This window comes from Rhagoletis zephyria, unplaced genomic scaffold (assembly GCF_001687245.7).
Source record: "Rhagoletis zephyria isolate East Lansing unplaced genomic scaffold, Rhagoletis_zephyria_1.1 Rzeph_scaffold_03823, whole genome shotgun sequence".
In the NCBI taxonomy this organism is placed as follows: Eukaryota; Metazoa; Arthropoda; class Insecta; order Diptera; family Tephritidae; genus Rhagoletis; species Rhagoletis zephyria.
In genome coordinates, this window is record NW_016160906.1 from 11,107 (window position 1) to 32,982 (window position 21,876).

Below are 21,876 nucleotides of genomic sequence, written 5' to 3' on the forward strand. Positions count from 1 at the left end.
AAAATAAAAAATATGAATTTTTTAAGCAATAAAACTAAAAAAAAAAAATGTATTTAAAAAAATCGTTGCCGAGGATTGAACTCGAATCTCTTGAATGCCACGAAAGTGCTCTGCTCACTGGGCCGTACAGCAACGTTATCGAAATTGAAATTTATTGAAAACAAACAAAAAATTTCAAAATCATTCGTTAAAAAGTTAAGTAAAGGTTTTTGTTTACTTAACTTTAATGTTCATTAAATGCCGTTAACGAATCATTAACTGACTCTGAGAGGGAATTTTTTCAAATTGTTACTGAGGGACACCTTAAGTAATCATTAAACGACTCTGAGTGCGGCTGTAAGTCACAAAGCTTAAACAGAGTTATTTTCAGTGTCCCACCAATCACATTCATTCAAATGAGATACATACATACATAAAACTAAGAAATCGTTTGGTATTTTTGTGAAATTTTATACATCAATTATCCGGTCTATGTTATAAAAAAAGCTTTATCTGTTGTATAAGTACCGACGACATAGTTATAATTCACAATTGATCACATTCTGGAGTAAAATGTCCCATCAGTCACGATGGAATGGCGCTCCTCTAAAATTGACCACAATTTGTAATCCAGCGCGTTCAAATCAGGGCCAAAAGGCCATCTTTATGGGCCGGCGCAGAATCCTGCTGGAAAGTTTACCGATTTTCAAACAGAGAATGTTTAAGCAGTTTTATAACAACTGTGATTCCTCGTTCGCAGATATGCAAATCACTGATCCCTTCAATGATCAAAGTCATGCTTGGCGACTTCAATGCCATATGCTTCAATGCATAAACCAATAAATAAAAATTTAAGTTATACCAAAGGGCAGTGATCACAGCTGATTGGGTAGAATACAATGAAATAAAGAAAGCGTATAAGAATATGATTAAAACTAAAAAAAAAATACAATAAAGGGAATACAAGGTGGAGATTAATAGAGGTGATAGTTGTTTAAAGAATATTGCCCATAATGCAGATCACAAAGAAGTTCTAATCAACGGCAAAATATATAGAAATAAATATTACTGAAATCGCTGACAAGTAAAACAATTTCTTTGTGGATAGTATCGTCGATATTAACAGGAAAATAGTCAAGCGACCTTTAAATTTAGTCAAATTAGCACAAATGATATTGCCCATATAGTGAAGAAGTTTAAGATAAAAATTTATGGAAATAATTTATTATCCGAGGGTGTCATCGAAGACTACGTTGAATATATGGGCCACTTTTACGTCCTATTACTAAATAAAAGCCTTCAGTTGAGAATAGTTCCGACAGAATGGAAAACTTCGACCACTGTCACAATAAAAAAAGTCAAAAACACCATAAAATCGGAGGAAACTAGGCTAATAAACACCCCTCCCAATTTAGAAAAAATACTGGTAACGGTTGTAAAAAATCAACTAATAAACTATATTGAGTCAAATAAAATATTCATTAAGGAGCAGTCAGGTTTTAGGGCTAATCACTCATGCGAAACAGCGCTAAACTTGATTTTATCACAATGGAAGGAGGACCTGAATTCCAAGAAAACTATCTTGGCTATGTTTGTGGACCTTAAGAGAGCCATCGAGACAATCGACGGGGAAATTATGCTAAAAAAACTGGAATATATTGGTATAGATAACATCGAACTTCCATGGTTTCGTAGTTTTCTTTCTGATAGGAAGCAACAAACAGTGATTGACACAGCTCTATCCACAAATGTAGCAGTATATATTGGTCTACCACAAGTGTCGGTGTTAGCTCCATTACTCTTTAATATTTATATCAACGACATAAACTCAATATTGAAATATTGTAAGGTAAAATTGTTCGCTGACGATACCCTCGTAACCCTCAGTGACAGTAATCTACCCAATGCTTTGATCAAAATGCAAAAAGACTTTCATTGTTTGTATAAATGGTTGTGCGTAAACACACTTCAATTAAATGTGAACAAGTCAAAATTTATGGTCATATCTAGATTAGCTAACGTTAGCTCCAATAACTACAGCCTAAAAATTAAACATGAAGTAATTGAGAAAGTAAGAATCATTAAAAATCTAGGTATATATATCGATGAAAATTTGAGGAACATATTGACTACACAGTAGCAAAAGTTGCGATAAAAATTAGGCTCATAAAAAGATCATGTAAGTACTTTGGAAGGAGGTATAAGACCCTGGTCTACAGATCCATAGTTGAACCACATTTCGTATACTGTCCAACAATCTTTTTTATAGCAATACACAAATCGATAAACTTCAAAAAAAGCATAATACGGCTATGCGATTTATCTTGAACAGGCGGTACAACACACCCATACAGGAAATGATCGCAGAATTAAACTGGAAGAGCGTGAAACAGCAAAGTTTTCATCAGGCTATGAAATTCGTGTTTAACATAAAACAATGAAGACTACCAGATTATCTGAGTGATATCCTACGATCATCAGCTACTCAGGGAAAATAATAGCTTCAGGCTGCTGCGGTATAAAACGGAAATAGATAAGAATATCCAGCTCAAATAAAATATTTTGAAAACGTTGGTAGCTTCAAAAGGCTGCTACTTGATCACTGCAGAACATTGGCTATTAGATAGAAAGGTCCGGCATGGAAACTAGTTCTTTCCATCCGTACTAGCAGGGTGACTCTGGATCTCGTACATTCAGATCGCCTGCCCGTAGAGAAGTCTATAAGAGGCGGCTTGGAAACTAGTCCTTTCCGACCGCACAGTTGTGGCGGCTCTGGAAATTACACTCTAGACCGCATTACCTACATGTGATGTTGGCGGCACTGCTTGGAATCACGTCCATTTCAACAGCATCGAGAATATGCTAACTTAGTTAATTATACATAAACTATTTTATAGCTTACAAGAAAAATGGTAACAGGTTAACTATATTAAGCTTTAATTTTACTTTTATTATACATAGATTAATTTTACAATACATACTATAAATGTATACGGGGCTTTTCAATTTTTTTGTTTTTCAACATAGTAGCACAATTTTTTTTCATAAATGATCACTTGTCAAACCAATTGAAGTACATTATAACCCGCGTAACTAATATTTTTTAATTGCTACGCTATCTAAACTATATATTCAACCAACATAAACTATATTTTCAAAATTGTTTTTTGTTAGCCCGATTAAGTTAGGTTTTCAAGGTTGCAGTAGTTCTTATCGATCCCAGAACTGTATTAAAAATTATTCAAGGTGAAAGGTAGCATAAGTTTATGTTTACAATTTTTCAGCTAAACCGTAAAGTTTATCATAAAAATAGGTTAGACAAAAGTGTAGTCATGCAATTATCTTTAAAACCCTTTATGACACTTTTTTCCTAAGAGTCACCATTTCTGGGATCGATCGACATCCATCTATATACTTATTTCTAAAAGGTATTTTTTGGAGGTAACTCGTTCTGTCGTTAGACATGGCAGTAGGACGGTCATCTTTGAAAGTTCAGTTAAAGGATCCGCTTTATGGTGACAGGTTAAAACTCATAAGTTGATCCAAAATACGAGGTCAAATAAGAATCATGTTTTTACTGAATGGCAACTCTAATCAGGTATTGGCGATTTAGAAGTTCACACGGAATACTCCAATGAAGCGATTAAATGTTAATGTAATTACGACAGTATTATTACCTCCGTATTCAATGTCACTCAAATCAATATTTGAGATATTATGTCCAAAAAATGATGATTGCACAAATATGAATGAGCATATTATTTTCAATCTGTTATTTGGTGAAGAAACGTTTTACCTCAATTCAGGTTCTTTTAACATCAATATGTGAGCAACGACAAATTATATCCTTGAACTCCCTGAATCAGTCGGATTTACCACCCCATAAATTAATTTTCCAATCATGCCTTTCCAATTAGTATGAAAACATTTCCCGGTAAAGGTAGCCTTTGCTATGACAATCAATAAAGCACAAGGTGACGCTTCAAAGGGCGGCGCTGTATCTACCACAGTGATGCTCAAAACAGCGCCCGCGGTCGGATCTCTTCAAAGCTCACTGTAGATTTTGTATGGACGCGCACACAGTAAAAGCTCTCTCTGTGCATCACTTATCTACTAATCTACCAGAACATGTCGGATGGGCTATACGTGGCTTTTTCAAGTGTTTGTTGATTTAACGACATTTATATGTGTATTCAAGAATCTTTCCAGCAAAAAAAGAATGATCACTTTATCACTTCTCACATTCACGCAAAAAGTGCATGTAAAACTAACTACTACTGAAAAGTGTTTATTTTTCAATCAGAGTCTGTGTAAATATTGATTTGATTTTGGACATGAGATGTTTAAAATATACACATAAATATACACATGAAATGTTTAAAATTGCAAAAATTTTTAAAGTAAAAATACATTTTGATATGAAACAAAATGTAATTCCCTATCATGGAAAAATATTCCCATTGAGCCAATTACTGCTTGGCCTTAAAAAAAATTTATCAGGAATAGTGTTGTTCAAAAAGGAAATATGCAAAATCAACCGGATTTGTTCAAAAAAAAATGTTTGTATGTTTTATTATTTTGAGACGAGAAACACGATTCCACTGTGGCGTATTGCGTGAAAGACTGAAGCCCACTGTCAAGGAATTGATTGGGCCCTATCAGTGTGGCTTTAGACCTGGCATGAACAAATATTCCCAAAAATTACAAAGCAAAACAAAAACAATTTTTCCCAATTTGTTTTTGTTTTGCATTTTAAATTATGGGAAAGATTTATTCACATGGAATTAACGATAGGGCTGAGTATCTCCTGTCATCACACAAGCAGTCAGAGCATACTCGTCTTGGTACCCATGTCACTGTTGACAGTTACAAGTTTGAGAAAGTAGACGACTTCGTTAAATTTGGGAACCAGCATTAACACCAATAATAATGTCAGCCTTGAAATCCAACGGAGAATCACTCTTGCCAACAAGTGCTACTTTAGACTGAGTAGGCAATTGAGAAGTAAAGTCCTCTCTCGTCGTACAAAAATCACACTCTATAAGTCACTCATCATGCCTGTGCTGGTGTATGGCGCGGAGGTATGGACAATGAGAACATCTGATGAAGCGGCTCTTAGAGTTTTCGAGAAAAAAAATCTGCGGAAGATGTATGGGCCTTTGCGCGTTGGCGATTGCGAGTACCGCAGCGACGAGACATGGACATAGTGCAGCGAATTAAAATACAGCGGCTCCGCTGGCTTGGCCATATCTTCGAATGGACTCCGACGCTCCAGCTCTGAAAGTATTCAACTCGAAACCCGCCGGTGGTAGCTGGGAAAGAGGAGAAGGACTTGGCTTCACTTGGCATTTCCAATTGGCGTCAGTTGGCACAGAAGAGAAACGACTGGCGTACTTTGTTGAACTCGGCCAAAATCGCTTAGGCGATGCTTGTTACATTTTTCCCGCACCGTAAAAATTTTATCATCTGTAAACAAAATTTTTCTGTGCAAGTTATCAGTGTGCTTCACGAAAAGATGTTAGCCTTTTCCATCCTATTTGTTTCAAAGTTGCAGTCAAGAAATGCTTTGTAGAGCCCCAAGTGCCAAGTATTTTTTAACGGACATAAAAAAGGAGAAAGGCATCATCAATTCGTGGGAATATTTTTTTGTATACGTTACCACATAAATTTGGACCATTTAAACCGATTTCAATAATTCTTTTTATATCGGAACGGTGGTACCTCGAGGGTGGTTCAGATACGATCATTGGCTCATGAAGAGTTGAAGCGGTTGTGTTTTTTGCTCAAAAATTACTTGTTAATAATTCGTCTCGGTCCATGTATTCATATTTTCGGAGCGGATTTTCCTGAATTCTGGATTTGGCAGCTTCGATGCTTGCAACATTCGAACTGTGCGTGGACTGGCCCGACCTGTGGTAGTTTATAACATCTCCGGCCTCCTCAAACAGTTTTATTCACATGCCACTAATACCGAGCGGGGACGGCGATTTGAAAATGATTCTCGTTTCTGACCAGTCCATGGTAAAGCTGAATCAATTTGATTTCCCGGTACAGACTAACGCTTTAGAGCCCAGCTGGCAGCTAGAGCGGCCGTGTATACATATACAGTATCGGTCATATCTATAGCACGCCATTTCAAAGTGACATTGTGTGCAACCTATGTTTATTTATTTATTTTTGAGAATTTTATAGTATCGGTCATATCTATAGCACGCCATTTCAAAGTGATATTGTGTGCCACATGTTTATTTATTTATTTTTAAGAATTTTCAATTAAAATACAGTTCTTTCTCTAACAAACCCCATATAAACCCAAGTTTAACAATTTGTAGAAAACTTCAAAAAAGTGCAACAAATTTTCACCTATATTAAACTTTTTTCTCGGAAGTGTTAGAATTTTTTCGAGTACACAGTTTTTTAGCCACTGCAATTTTAGTCTGATAATGTGCCAGTTTCAAGTGGCTACGAATTACCGTTAACTTTTTATTTTTTCTCCAAAGGTGTTGCGGTTTTCATCCATATACAAATAAATTGAGTTTATTCATTATATGGAAGCCAATGCGACAAAAAAAAATTCTAAAAAGTTAACGGTAATTCGTAGCCACTTGAAACTGGCACATTATCAGACTAAAATTGCAGTGGCTAAAAAACTGTGTACTCGAAAAAATTCTAACACTTCCGAGAAAAAAGTTTGAAACTTAGATGAAAATTTGTTGCACTTTTTTGAAGTTTTCTACAAATTGTTAAACTTGGGTTTATATGGGGTTTGTTAGAGAAAGAGCTGTATTTTAATTGAAAATTCTTAAAAATAAATAAATAAACATGTGGCACACAATATCACTTTGAAATGGCGTACTATAGATATGACCGATACTGTACGTTCTGCTTGAGAATGCAGCGAAAGCTTCATTCAACTGAACAATTGTTAACTTATTCGCACGCATACAGTGACATCAATTGCATGCACACTACAAAAATGCTCAGCCGAGGCTGCCTACTTCTGCTTTAGAGGTAATATTTCATGTCATGTGATAACAACCCCGTTGAACTTTTTTATTGTAATGTGTGCGATCAATGTTTCAAGAGTATTTAAGTATTAGCTACATATTTATATATGTATGTACATGCAAATACATATATTATTAATTTCATATTTATTTTCACATAAGCGAAATCTCATTTGCCAATCTTACCTCTGAAAACCAGGAAAAACTGTGAATATCCTTAGTTTTAAGCACTATGTTTTAGTAAATGAACACAATATCGCTTTAAAAAAAAAAACAAATTTCTCAACGGTAAAAAGAGTGACATCCCCAACGTAATGTTTCGAACGAACATATCGGCTGCTGAGGAAGATCGACCTATCTCGGCAGTCAGTCCGAAAACGCCCTATCTCAAAAAACTTTTCAAGAACGTCCTACTTTCGAATTTTATTGAAAAACACCCTATCTCAGAATTCGGTTCAAAAACGCCCTATCTCTCTTCAAAATGTGTTGAAAATGTACTGATATAGGGCGTTTTTAAATCGCCAGCTGAGGGCGTTCTTAACAAGTTTTTTGAGAAAGGGCGTTTTCGGACTGGCTGCCGAGTTAGGTCGAACTTCCACTCAGCACTCGATATACAAATGTTTTAAAGTTAATTTAACCTTTAGTTTGCTTCTCCACTGTATTTTTGTTAACTGTGGATGGCCTTCGTGCCGTGCTTCAGGATCATAACCCTTAATTAACCGAATTCTTCTTTCCGCCTTGCCGTGGAATGCATGAAAAAGCAATTGGTGCATTATATGATAGCCAATCCACTGTTTCCTTCCCTTATAATATATAATTAATTTGCAGGCAAATTCGAATTATTCGAAAAACTATTCAAATATCGCGTTTTCTACCGTGGACCTGGGTTCGCTTTCTTTAACGGAAGACGATATTATCGAGGGTATCACGACAGTCGGGTCTACGTAACCGGAACGACCCAGATTTATATCTGGCCAAGGACTGTCACTCCAGCAACACTCCCCAAAAAGTCTTTGGGGAATTTGTATGCTGCTACAACAACAACAACAAGGGTATCAAAAATATAAAAAACTCATCTCAGATGGACGCAGATGGCTTTTCAGCCATCTTGTTCAAGAATTGTGTTTCCCTAGTGAAGCCTCTATTGCAAATCTTCAATAAATCTCTTTCCGAGGGTTTGTTTATTGCTGACTGGAAGAGAACGTCAATCATGCCAGCCTTCAAAACAGGCAATAAGTGCGATGTTGAGAACTATAGGCCGATTAGTAAATTATCCACAGTCGCCAAAATATTCGAAAATATCGTCAAAGCTAAACTTTATTTTATTGTCAAGCACTTGATCTGCCCAAACCAACATGGCTTTGTATCTGGTAGATCCACGGTGACAAACCTTGCAATTTTTACCGATGATTGCTTTTCAACTTTCCGTAATGGCTTTCAACTGGATGTGATTTACACAGATTTTTCGAAAGCCTTCGACAAAATCTCCCACAATATCTTATTAACAAAGTTAGAATGTTTAGGAATCCACTCAGGTTTCTTGGAGTGGATCAGGTCCTACTTGCGCTTGAGAACTAGCAAGGTGACTATTGATGGTGTTTCGTCCAAGCCATTTACTGCTCTCTCAGGGGTTCCTCAGGGAAGCATCTTAGGCCCATTATTTTTTATTCTTTTCATTAACGACATCAGCTCCTGTCTTTCAAATGTTAGGTTTCTCTTGTTTGCCGATGATCTGAAAATATATTCGGAAATCAGTTGCTCACGAGACTCGGCCGAACTTCAATCGCAGCTTAACAGGTTTTATACGTGGTGTGTTCAGAATCGGCTTACCCTCAACATCAATAAATGCCACAAATTATCCTATTATAAATCAAAAGTACCTCTTACGACATCTTACTCCATCGCAGATATTGTCCTCGACTCGAAAAGAGAGACTAAAGATCTTGGAGTACACTTCGACTCAAAACTCACTTTCACTCTGCACATAAACAAAACTATTGCTGATTCTTTTGCCATGCTGGCATTCGTTAGGCGTCATTCTTCCGAGTTCACTGACCCTTATACTATTAAGATGCTATATACTGCGTTTGTGCGTTCCAAATTGGAATACGCTGCCTTTATTTTGAGCTATATGTGTAACGATTCTGGTGTTGGGGGCGGAGGGGCAGCGGTTTGGCCTCCAGATAGTGCACAGATATAGTATATTCTTTTTAAAGAAAGCGTAGACTCTTGTCTACAAGTGTGTGGAAAAGTACCACAAATAAGTAAACCGTACCCAAAGAAAAGGCCGAACGCTGGGATTTGCCCATACATACGTATACCAGATGCAATTGGGTCAGACAGGTGTAGTATACAAATGCATATGTATGCGTGTACATGGGTATGTATATTTATGTGCATTGCAACACGTAAAACATTTTTTTTTTTCAATTTAAGGTCATGCGCGGCACGCAAATATTCGTGTCATTGACGCCGCGTGACCTTGAACAAAAATGTAAATATAAACAAACCCATTACGGCCATTACTCAACCACAACAACAACGCAGCATCGCCGTCAAAACAATAAGCAAAAAACAGCTGTGCACTATTTCCCGGCTTCCTGACCTACAAAACGCTTATCGGGCTCTCTTTGTTTTGACCACATTCTTGCATTTCCAGCTGACTGCCAGATGTCAATAGCCTAGACGTTCTTTTAAGGGTTGCTTTTATTACGTTCTTTGATAAATCGATAATTTGCCGCACAGCGTCGCGGCGACGAAATCCTATAATTTTCATATCGTATATTTTCACAATATTTTTACTTACCGCCGGGTATTACTGGTGTATAATTCATAAAAATGTGCGCCATATTTCAATGGATCTAGTAGGCCTACCATTATTTAGCAAATTTTGCTTGGAAATTACTTTTTATAGCCACTGCCTGCAAATATCGATTTTTCGTCCTGGCGGCAGTGTGATTACAAATCAATCGAAATATTTCACTATTCCAACAAAAGATCACCAAAACTTTATGCTTGTTTTTAGCACTGGCTAGGTTTCTATACTTTTAACACATTTTAAGTTATTTTTAACCAATTATTCGATATATTTCAGAAATTTTCACTACACAAGCATTAACTTTTCACGTTCGTCGCTTCATTTTTCCAAGATGACATTAGAAAGAGGAAAAAGGAATTGCAATCAGTGGGGTGATGCCAGCTATGCGTAAATTCATGTTTTACGAAATACCCTTTTAATTTGATTATGTGAACGTTTTTGCTTATTTATCTAAAATTTAAAACTTACTATTAAAGGTCTCTGCGGATTTATAAAAATACACTTGAGGGATTCACAAAGGTGTCGTAAGTGTCGTATTGTTGTATGTCGTAAACTTTAAAAGCTTAATTAAATGCTTAGAGAACTTGAAACGACAACCAACTATTATTTAACACCGCAAAAATTCACAATATGACTTTGATGGTACTTTACGGAGCCCTTTAATATATTTTTTAGGCGTTTGCTACATACAACTATACGGCACCGTTGTGAATATCCCAACTTTTGTAGTCATCGTCGTTGGACGTTTTTATAATACTTCACTTGTTTCTTAATTTTGAGGTTAGAAAGTTCCGTGTGTTAAAAGTATGGCAACTCATGGGTATTTTTGTTTTTCAGAGTAGGCGGCGGGAGCTTTTCAAAGTTGTTTTCCCCTTCTTCAAATAAGCGCATCACAAAAATGCACAATATTATTCCCGAATTGAGTGAATCCACCAGTCAATCCTCTCCATTAACATCACGGACACGGGCTCCAATTGGTCCAGGCCAGTAAAAAATAATAAGCCCAAATGGAGAGTTGCGTCTGTCCCTAGGCGCACGACAAGATCAGCGTCCGCAAAAAGTTTTGCTAACCGCAAAGGCTAGAAAATAACAGTTTTTCTTCGAACGGACCGAGTTTAAAATTAATCGCTACTGTTTAAAAATGCGGAAGCCGCCAAACCTTAGCTAAAACAAACAAGAGCAATGATTGAAAAAATCAACGACCAGTCCCGCCTGGTATATTATTTGTTCCTCGATATCAACAGCAAATATTGAGCTTGAAGCCGAAGTAGCTGGGCTGCAACAGCGGCTCACGAACTGCAGGTGGAGGAGGTTGAAATTAAAAGGAAGCGCTGGTGTCGCGTCTGCGAAGAAGAGGCGACCTATGTGCACGCCAAACGGTTTTTTTGCAGCAAGGATTGCCAGCAACAATGTGATGAGTAAAAGTAGCGACAACAGGTGTATTATCTCCCAAACAACAACAAAAAAAAATGGAGTTTGTTTAAATTTAACGTTATTTTGGACATTTCAGTTAACTTTATATAAATTTCAAAAATAGTTATAACTTCTGTAGCGTATAAGTATTTATTAGCAATTAAATATGATAATATATTTAAATATTGTAATGGGAATCTATGGTATTTATAAATTTCTTTAAAATCTGCCTCTGCCACCACCACCAAAGCGGCCCCATTGATTCGTGCCGCCACCACCTCGTCCAAAGCCTCCACGTCCCCAATTACCACCGCCACCTCCACCGTTGCTCCAATTTCCACCACCACGGTTCCAGCCACCACCGCCGCCGCTTACTCCTTCAAAACGTCCCCGTTTACTTGGTGGGCCACCGTCACCGCCACCACCACCACCATGACGCGATTGGAACGGCAATACACCAGTCTCTCTTGATATACCAAAATCGCCTGCGTTCATAACACACACATCTTTTATAACGCTCACAAGCTTCGCTTGGGGCTCTTCAAGCTGCATAATTTCGTCTGGGCTATCGCATGCTATAGTTACCAAATTTTCTATAGCAGGTTTTAGGGCCGCCAGCATTGCAGCATGTTGAGGGTCCATTTCGAAGCTAAGCCAATTATCCAAACGTATTACATTGTCCTTAACATAATCCACCTTACGACAGCCGAAAAGTAGTAAGTGTAGTGGAGCTACCATTGTCATTTGTTTGCAGGACACGGCGCGAGTTCGTATCTTCTCACCAAAACGAAGAAGGATAAGGGAATGTTACCGCCAGATTGCTACAGTTCACCGAGGTTTTGTGCAGCAGAGCAGCTTTCGATTCTGTAGTTAAAACTTTACGTTTCTCCTTGTGTACGCACACATTTGGATAAAGACCTAAGCAGAGCAGAGCTGTGGCCATATCCAGCACAGGATCATCGGAATTAGCATCAACTTTGTGTGAAATCATTGACTCCTCTGGAAACCCAGTTTGTTGCAATAGGTCCAGAAGTTGTCCTTTCGCTTCGGACATCACTCGCATAGTTGACAACTGTAAACCTTTCCATTCGCAAAACCTTATCTCTTCTTCTTCCCCACGATGCTTTGCACCTTCCCACATTTGTGTGGCTACAATCATGGCGACGTGATCAGAACATTTACGTCCGCCCAATTGCTTTTGATGATTTGCTAAACGTCGCTGGCCAATATCCAATGCGAATATTTCGGAGAAAGTACTTGAATATGATGCCATGCTGGCCAAAATATCTCCGCAACCGAATACCGTTCCTAATATCAACATTTTACCCAATCGAGGTTCAATCGGCAATCGAGCTAAAATACGACCAGTGGTGTTAACTCATCATTATCATCTAAGCAACGCATGTCTCGTAGAAGCACCTCAGCCTCGATTACCGCATCGAGTGGTGGTGGTTCCAATGCCTTTGATAGAAATTGATGTATGGAGCCTAGGCGCAAAAGCTTAATCGAAAGAGCCAATTCATGCAATGGAGTGCGAAATATTTCCGGTGTCATACTTTCTTCTAATTTCTCGAAACGAGCTCGTGAGCAGAGAGTAAAACAGAAACCCGGACGAACGCGACCAGCTCGACCTTTGCGTTGTTCCAAGTTTGATTTTGCGGCCCACACGGTAGCGTAACTAGTCAAATTGTTATGTGAAGTAAACATCTTCATACGTGCTTTACAAATGTCAATTACGAAGACAATATCGTCAATGGTGATAGATGTTTCGGCGATATTAGTGGACAAAATGATCTGGAAGAAGACAATTTTGTATTAAGTTTAATGTATGACCACGCATAGTGATTGATAATATTTAGTACATAAAATAAAATAGATTTAGTAAAATCAAAAATAGTACATTATCAAAAAAAAATTTTTTGTATTATAACCTTAGTTACGCCATCGGTACTGGTTCAAAAACTTTTCTCTGTTCCTCCCGCGGAATTTGCGAATGGCATGGTAAGATGCGATACTGCGGTCCTCCGAACTGTGAATTCTGCAAATATTTCATTAGGGCGAAAATCAAGTTCCAACCAGGCAAAAAGACAAGCACAGCGCCTGGTACATTCTTTGATTTAATGTGTATCAACAAAGCTTCAATAAGCTCAAACGAGCATTCAGACTCGGACAATATTGCCATAGCTTCTCTTGTCTGCTGCGAGTATTTCGGATCGCAAATTTTGTTCAGATTCTGATCATTGGCATCCTCCCCATTTTCAGCAATCACAGCCTTCTCGTCATCATCGCGTTCTTTGGTTTTCTTACGAGACTCAGGCGTGGGCTTGAACTTGGTCATTTCTAAGCAATCTTCCAGAAAGAATTGTTGAACTGGGAAGGCTCGTCCAGGGACTTCCAAAACTGGAGAACGACCAAAGTAATCGGAAAATAGCGTTGTATCAATCGTAGCAGACATTAGTATAATATGTAGATCGGGGTAAGTATGCACCATATCACGTAGAATAACCAACAAGAAATCACTATTTACGTCACGTTCGTGGATTTCATCTACAATAATGTGCGAAATGCCACGCAAGCCGCCTTCGAGTTTGCGCAAAAGCACACCAACAGTGCAAAAGAGTATAGCTCCATAAGGGCGCGGTGTAGCCGTTTCGAAGCGAACAGAATAACCGACAGATTCGCCAAGATTTTCGCACCGCTCGGCGGCAACACGTTCTGCCACTGAAATCGCTGATATGCGGCGTGGCTGGGTTACATAGATATTGCAAAAGGCGCCTTGACCTGATGCAATGTAATCCTCTAGAATATATTGAGCAATTTGTGTGGTTTTGCCGCAACCAGTGTTGCCGCGTATGATAACAACAGGATGCTCATGTATGTGCGACATTATTTCATTGCGCATCGCAGCGATCGGTAAGCGCTCACGGAAGTCAATAAACTTCTGAAGTTCGGTATTATTCATTTTCTTATCTTTAGATGTAACTTCGAGATCGTTGCAAAGGTCCTCCAAAGATGCTGTGGCCAGATAACCTTCGTCGATATTGCATGCATTCCATGCATTCCAATTTGGCTGTGGTGGAGCCCAAGGTATAACAGAACCTTGCATCTGCATTCCATCATCATTTGCTTGGCGTTTCACATCTCTGTGAGTGGGCACCTATAAAAAAAAAATTCTAAGTATGGGAACATTATGCCTATTAAATGTTTATGTATTTACTTACAAGTAAGCTTACGCCAGCATTCTCGCCTTCTGGTTTTATATTAAATGGATTAATAACTGGAAGATCGAGATCTTGGATGCATTCATTAACTCTCTGAATGAGATCTTCCGAAATTTTTACGGGATATGGCTTCATGTCTTCATCGTCTTTTCGTTGCTTTAGTGTGCCACTAAATGCTTCGATTACACCCAAATGGTAAAGTTGCCGCACCAACGACAAGGCGCAAGATTTACTTGCCGATTGTTTGTTGGACCCCGTCTCACGTGCTGTAACCGTACGCTTTAATTGACGTACGAAAATATGCATCTCAGCCATGAAACTCCTATAGTATTATTTATGTTACAACGAAAAAGAGATCGAAAACAGAAAGAATTTAAATTAATTAATGCATGCGTATGTATGTACATATGTAAAAAGTTTAGAACAAAAATTTAAAATCGACATTATTTTTATTCATTGAAAATATTTTAATTTAAAATGACATTGCATTTAAATTTAAACTCGTTGAGATAAAATTAATTATACACTTTTTTTCATTTAATAGTTTTATAATTTCCCCGACCACTTCAGTAAACTCTCGTGCATTTTTTATTCTAATTAAGCTTAATTTTGCGGTATATTTTTTACTTACCCAGTGGCTATTTTGGTGTTGAGAATACAGGCCTTAGAATTATTCTCTTCAATGGCTGTGGCATTATGCGGTACTTTGCAAACTCAAGAATACCCAATTACTACATGAATTATAAAATATCATTCAAAATTAAAAACTGATATCTGTACACAGCGTTAAATGAACAATAGAGGTCTTCACACACATTTCGGTAATTGTGGTAAAATGTTAGTTCTCACTCGGAAACATTTTTAACTATGAACGTACATTTTAGCATAGTGCATATCGCTACCTAAAGGTGAAAAAATGCCTAGTCCACTTTTTTTCAAAATTTAAGCTGATGCCAGATAAAACGCTTGCTTCGCTTTGCGTGGCAGATTCGTTTTGACAGATAGATGCAGCTGCAGCGCAAAGCGATAAGATGGCTTTTATATTTATTTTTTTATACTTAACGCTGTTTTTTCTATGTAGTAATAAATAAATATAAGTTTAAAATTATATTAATGGCATTTTGAAACATTAAAAGTAGGGCTGTGCGGTTCATGGATTTTTTTTTTTTTTTAATTAAGAGCTCAATTATTCGATTAATTGGAAATTATGATTACTGAAAAGATCAGTTACTCGAGTAATCAAGAATTGGATTAACCAAAAACTAAAATTTGCTTTATGATTAATCACCACTATGACTAAAATGAGTAATCAAATTTTCAAATTACTCTTTATATATAAAGAAGTAAAAGTCCTTGTTATTTTTATTAAATGAAATATTTTTTTCATATGTATACACATTGGGCCACATTAATAAAAAACGATGCAATTGCTTTTTTTTATTAAAATTACAGACCTTTTACTTGAATTTGTTTGAATAAAGCGAGTAAAAGGTCTGAAATGTTAAGAAAAAGCTTGTAAGCAATAGCTGGCCACACACGACGAACATGTGAGCGAGCATTTTCGTGCTTGCGGTGGTTGTTCGTCGTCTGTGGGGCGGTTTGCGAGCATTGCATTGAAAAAAAAAAAACAACCTCATTTTGTGTTTATGCTTGCAGTGTGCTCATCGGCGGATAAATGCATCCAAGCAATGAGTATTAAATAACCTAAATCAAAAGCATTGCAATTTCATCATCCGCGTCTTTACTTACGCTTTCACGACAAAATCACATATGAGCCGCTCACCGTCTGTAGCAAAGGACAGCGAGCATGTTGGCGAGCATGCTCGCGTACATGTACGTCGTGTGTGGAAAGTGTTAGTTTTTGATTCATACGGCCCATTATAAAAAAGAAGTTAAGCATTTTCCAAAGCAAACTCTTTTAACAAGCAAAATTATAATTTTTTGAGTCAACATGTCTTAAATAACTTGCTTAATCATCGTTTTGAGTTTTTAAAATCTTGATTACTTGAGTAATTGATTAACCGAACAACTGTTTAACCAACTTGTTCGAGTAATCGAATGACCGCACAGCCATAATTAAAAGCAAATTCTTCGTTGATGTTTTACTTTCACAAGTACAAGAAAACTAAAAAGCTTGGTCGTAATCTCGAAAAATCTAATCTACAAAAACAAAATGCATGGTGAAAAACTAACCAGTACCAAGCTGGGTGTGAAGAACCTATATAACAAAAATCATATTATTGTGTTCTTCTATAGACTTTGTTATATAAACATTTTCAAACGCCGAAACAAGTAACATGTTTGCATTCAGAAACCTTATGATAACAATGTCACTAGCTTACGCACAAATCATTAATTGAAATCCTAAAATCCCAAAAAAAATTGCGAAAACTTTCATCCGATCGAAGGTTGAAAATATCCGCATTTTCATTCAGTCAATCCTACTATATATCTATAATCATGCTTTGAACCTTGCAAAGTATCGCACAGTGCCTCATTCGCATTTTCCGTACAATATTTCTATTTTCAATCGCATTTACTAAGGCATCTGCCACCAAAACATGAAACCTGCCATGGGTGCTCGTAAAGTGTGGGTGAATTCATATACATATGTAAAAAATACTAAGCATCAGTCTCTTTTATTTCTAAACCACACTATAGGAAAGGTACATATGTACATGAACATTAGAGTGGTCTAATTTTTGTATGGGGAAAAAATTTCATCCTAGAAAATGGGGCACCCCCGTAGTTTTTAGAAGTGTTGGGCAGTATCGATACCAAAAGTACTCAAACCTCAATGCTCAAAAGGACCGACCGCACTCGATTTTTAGAAGTATCGATACTGAGTACTCCAAAGAACTCAGTACTCAAAAAAGAAATCGAAAGTACTCAGTACTCACAGAGGCACTCGAAAGTACTCAGTACTCACAGAGGAACTTGAAAGTACTCAGTACTCAAACATACTCTGTATAAGTACTGAGTTTTCTTTACATTTACCGGTATTCAGAAATGATGCTACTCAATTTGAAGCTTCAATAGTTTTCAAGTACAATACCAATTTGAATAAAGTGCTGCCAGCTTGTGAGATTTCTACTCTACTCTAAAAAATGTCTATTATTTCGTGTGTATGTCCAAGGAATTTGTACATCTGATACTTCACCAGCCTGTTGCCTCACTCTTTCCTCCAGAAATAATGGCACGGGCATATATTTCTGTTGCAAACATGGGTTGCCTTGAGCTCTTTTTTCGCAAAAAAAAAACTTAATAAAAGCGTACTAGAAAACTTAGCAAATTTCTTACGAGCTGCGTAATGCGTTAAGGAAATTTGACACAAGAAAATTTCTTAACCATTTCTTGTACGTCATTTCATATGGAGTTTTTGCTTTTCTTGAGAGCTGCATAGACTGTGTTGTTCGTTTCATTTACACACGGAGATTTGTGTATGCAATTGTTGTTGTCAGCTGTGAACCGCTAACTCAATTTACACAGACGAACGAGAGCACAAAGCGTGTTGCCCGAGCACGAGCAACTCGGTGCCCCTCTCCTTTCCTCGTCACGCTCTCTCCCACAAACGTCGAGTTGCGGCAACAAAAATCGCCGTGTGTAAATGGATTAACATTTACTGTGGGGAAGAAAAAGAATGAGCACTTGAACAGTTCAAAGTCGACCGACGTGTTGCTCGAAAGAAAGGCTCGGCAAAATAGAGGGGGCTTACATAATCGCAAAAATGCAGAGGGAATTGTGAACACGCTTACGAAGAATTCGAGCATTTCAGGAAGGAAATTGGTATTATTTTATACGGTGTTCACATGAGGCGATTTTACAGGCAACTTTTAGTTGAAAGCAACAATCGCCTGGTATGAACGGACTTTCAACTAATCGCTTCCAATGAAGATGGGGTACAGCCATCTTTTGATTCAACTAATCGCCTGGAATATCGCCTCGTTTGAAGACCGTATAAGGCTAGCTTTCAACATTCAACATTGCTCTGGAAAACTCGCCCGTGTAAATGGTGACCTGGCCATGTAAATGGAGAAAACCGCGAAATTGTTGAACGCATGAAAAATCATTTTTATTATGCAAATTCTTCTATAAATCATGCCGTTGTGTTAAATTATTCTTTAACTTATGTGTACACACGTTGTCGCAAGCGAAAATGAAGAAAATTGCAGTAAAAAGCCACCACCAAATTGTAAACAACGAAGAAATGTAAACAAACGGCTAATGTCAAAATCGTTCAACTTTTTTCCTAAATGCGATTCTAACGGGCTAGTCTCCTGCCCGCGTGATCTTGTCTTTTTGGTTCATGGGCCTTAAGCACTACCAACATGTGCATATTTAAAGAAAGTACTCAGTACTCTCAAAAATACCCGTTCCTTAAGTGTCGATGCTAAAGTACTCGATCCTCAAAAGTACTCAATACTACCCAAGACTAGTTTATTCCTTTTGATATTTGTAATATCTACATATACATGCGTACCAACTTTCAGTTTTCTGCTGCAACCAATACAGGGTGCTCAATGACCTTGAAATGTGCTACTAGATCGCTGTGAAACTGGCAAAAATATTGGTGGTTTTTATAAAAAGCTACTGTTGCCAGGACAACTGAAGGCTGTAATAGTTTTTAGATAATTTAATTTTAAGATGTTCTTAGTTTACTTCACCAATTTTTTCTTCTAGAGTGAAATATGAGCATCATGAGCATCCTCTAAATTTATACATAGAAACATAAGGTTTGGTACGAGCGCCTCTTGCGGCAAGAGGAAAAATGTTGGAAGGTGCCCCAAACCCTATCATGGAAAAAATTTGTTTGGACCACTCTAATGCACATCCTATCTAAAAATTTGTCAAGCTCGACTATTTGTCAAAAAAAAACACACCTAAAACTATGCCGCAAAAAATTTATTTTAATCACTTTAATCATGCCCAAAAAAATTTGTCAAATTTTAGCTGCAGAGTTTTATGAGCAGTTTTTTCCACAAATAGTCCAGCTTGAGTATTTGTCACGTGCACAGAAAAGCTTGTTAAAAAGGGGACCAATGCTTAGTATTTGTACAGTCTCGAGTACACCCTGTACTATAACAAAGCTTTCCTCTTGGATTTTTCGATTTAAAATCGAAGAGGTGAGCCCACTTAAATCGAAATTTACATACAATTGAGATACAAATAATCACAAAAAACCCATTTTCATACCTGGCATGATCGGGGCCTACTGGCGTATACTTATAGTCTGCGGTTATTTTATTCATTTGCATAAACTGATGTAGCTTTGCCTTGGCATTCTCAATTGTCCAGTTTCCATGTATCGCGGCATTAACATCAACTGACTCAGCTTCCTTCATTTCCATCTGCTCACGTGCTCTATCGACGGGATTGATTTCACGCTCAACCGGCCGATAAGCTTGACCAAGATCCTGCGGCCCCAAGCCGCCATCAAAAAATTTACGTTGCGAACCATATCTATCACCGCCACCGTCGTTTCCTACACTAGATGCTGGCGCAATAGCTGCTAAACCAGAGTCTGCAGGTATATCAGCCGCGTTAACTTTTCCGGTACGTATCAAGAAGCTCATAAAATCACGAGCTGCATTGCGTTCGGCATCTTTTTTATTGGTGGAATTACCGGCCGCCACGTAAGGATAATTTGGCACACGCACTTCACAGAGAAATCGTTGGCGATGCTTTGGACCTGCGTGTAGACAAAGTTAAGGTTATGTTGTTAAAAATAGGCGTGCAAACATGGTTGCAGCAGCCATTTTATGTCAGCATGCTCTTACCAGTCTGGCGAACTTCAAATTTTGGATCCACTTTGGTCTTTGAACACCACTCGTGGAAAACAGATTTTATGTCAGCCATTGTTTCCGATTGATCTGCGCTAGTTATTTATAAAATTTTATGGTTTAATCAAGGTTTATTAACGAAATACTGAAAAATTTCTTGACCGCAAAAATTATGTATCATAAAGCCGATCGATCGAGAAAATTTCAAGAGTCGTAGCGTTGCCAGAATTGCGAATAGGAGCTAGAGATGAAACGATACCATGCAGGTATCGATACCTTTACTTCGAAGCACGGCTGCCACTTTGGTAAAATAAAACCAAAATTCGTAGCATTTATTCTCTTTGGTAATTTGGAAGCTTCCGATGTCATTTGGTAACTTTCAGGCTAAATGCCTAAAAATATCAAAAAAATATTAAAGTATTTTACAATCAAACAAAATCACCCTCTACCAACTTAATTTTTACATATTACGTGTGTTTTCCCTTAATTTGATAAAATACTTCTTCCTAGTTACGACTTAAGAGCGAAATACACCACACAAGCGGTTTGACAAACCAAGCGAAATTTCCCTTTGCTTCAAGCCATTTGTGCTGTGTATGGGGGTGTTTGAAGGTTTGACGGCGGTTTGTCAAACCTTCAAACACCCCCATACACAGCACAAATGGCTTGAAGCAAAGGGAAATTTCGCTTGGTTTGTCAAACCGCTTGTGTGGTGTATTTCGCTCTTAAGTTGCAGCTGCAGCCGAAACTAAAATTTAAGTTGGTACTTAGCCAGAAAAGTCGAAACTAAAGCAGTGTTTGCATTATTCAACTTTGCGTTCAACAATTGCGTTCAACTCAACGCAGGGTTGCACGAAAAAAAAGGTGAATGGCTAAATGTTGGCTGGCGACCAACTTTGTTGAAAGCGATTAGTTGAAAGGCCATTCAACCAAAAGTTGAATGCAAAGTTGAACAATGCAAACACCTTTTTATGGCGAATATTTTGATATTTTTTCATATTTTGATATTTTTAGCCATTCAACTTTTTTTTCGTGCAACCCTGCGCCGAGTTGAACGCAAATGTTGAACGCAAAGTTGAACTATGCAAACACACTTTAAAGCGAAGCGCACATTAGCGCGATTCCATCGTTGCGAATACGTTGCGAATTCGGCTGTTAACTTCGAATCCGCAAACGTGCGCACACTTGTGCGATTTTTTCGCGTCGATTTCCGATGTACAAGTCACTCAATTTGCCCTTTATTTCGTGTATTTTCGCACTCGGCGTGCCCAAATCGTACAAAATACTATTATTACGAACGTTTTTATTAGTTTTTGTACATTACACGTTTTTTTTTCTTTGCCTTTATTGCTGTGACACCTTTCTTCTTCTTCTTTGACGCCTTCAAAACGCTGCAAGCTGCGTTTCGAACGCGTCAATAGAGAGGAACATTGAATGTTCGAAAAATTCGCAGCGACGGCTTGCGGATTCGCAACGACAGAATCGCGCCAATGTGCGCTTCGCTTAAAATGTGTGGGTAGCATTGTTGTAATTTTTGGGCTTGCGGATTCGCAACGACAGAATCGCGCCAATGTGCGCTTCGCTTAAGGCGACTATGAATAGCTTTAGTTGTGACTTAAAGTAGTTTCGACTTAGTTGAGTACTAAATATGACTATAT

General features: G+C 37.7%; 2 protein-coding genes across 2 annotated transcripts in view; both read right to left on the bottom strand.

The window, feature by feature from the left end:
* LOC108369746 (E3 ubiquitin-protein ligase highwire-like) overlaps window positions 1-10,214 on the bottom strand; it is a gene marked incomplete at its 3' end in the record, with an annotated part of 21,314 nt that extends 11,100 nt beyond the window's left edge. The window contains exon 1 of the mRNA XM_017624931.1: window positions 9,793-10,214. Within this exon, the coding sequence (XP_017480420.1) occupies window positions 9,793-9,863 (71 nt within the window). The remainder of the gene's footprint in view (window positions 1-9,792) is intronic.
* A 1,134-nt stretch (window positions 10,215-11,348) lies between these two features.
* LOC108369742 (dosage compensation regulator-like) lies at window positions 11,349-20,464 on the bottom strand. Its single transcript, XM_017624926.1, is given in 8 exon segments — window positions 11,349-12,010; window positions 12,012-12,585; window positions 12,588-13,011; window positions 13,149-13,162; window positions 13,165-14,374; window positions 14,439-14,760; window positions 19,632-20,127; window positions 20,216-20,464. Coding segments are annotated over 8 exon segments (3,693 nt in total). The 5' UTR covers window positions 20,295-20,464; the 3' UTR covers window positions 11,349-11,436.
* Window positions 20,465-21,876: the final 1,412 nt, after the last annotated feature.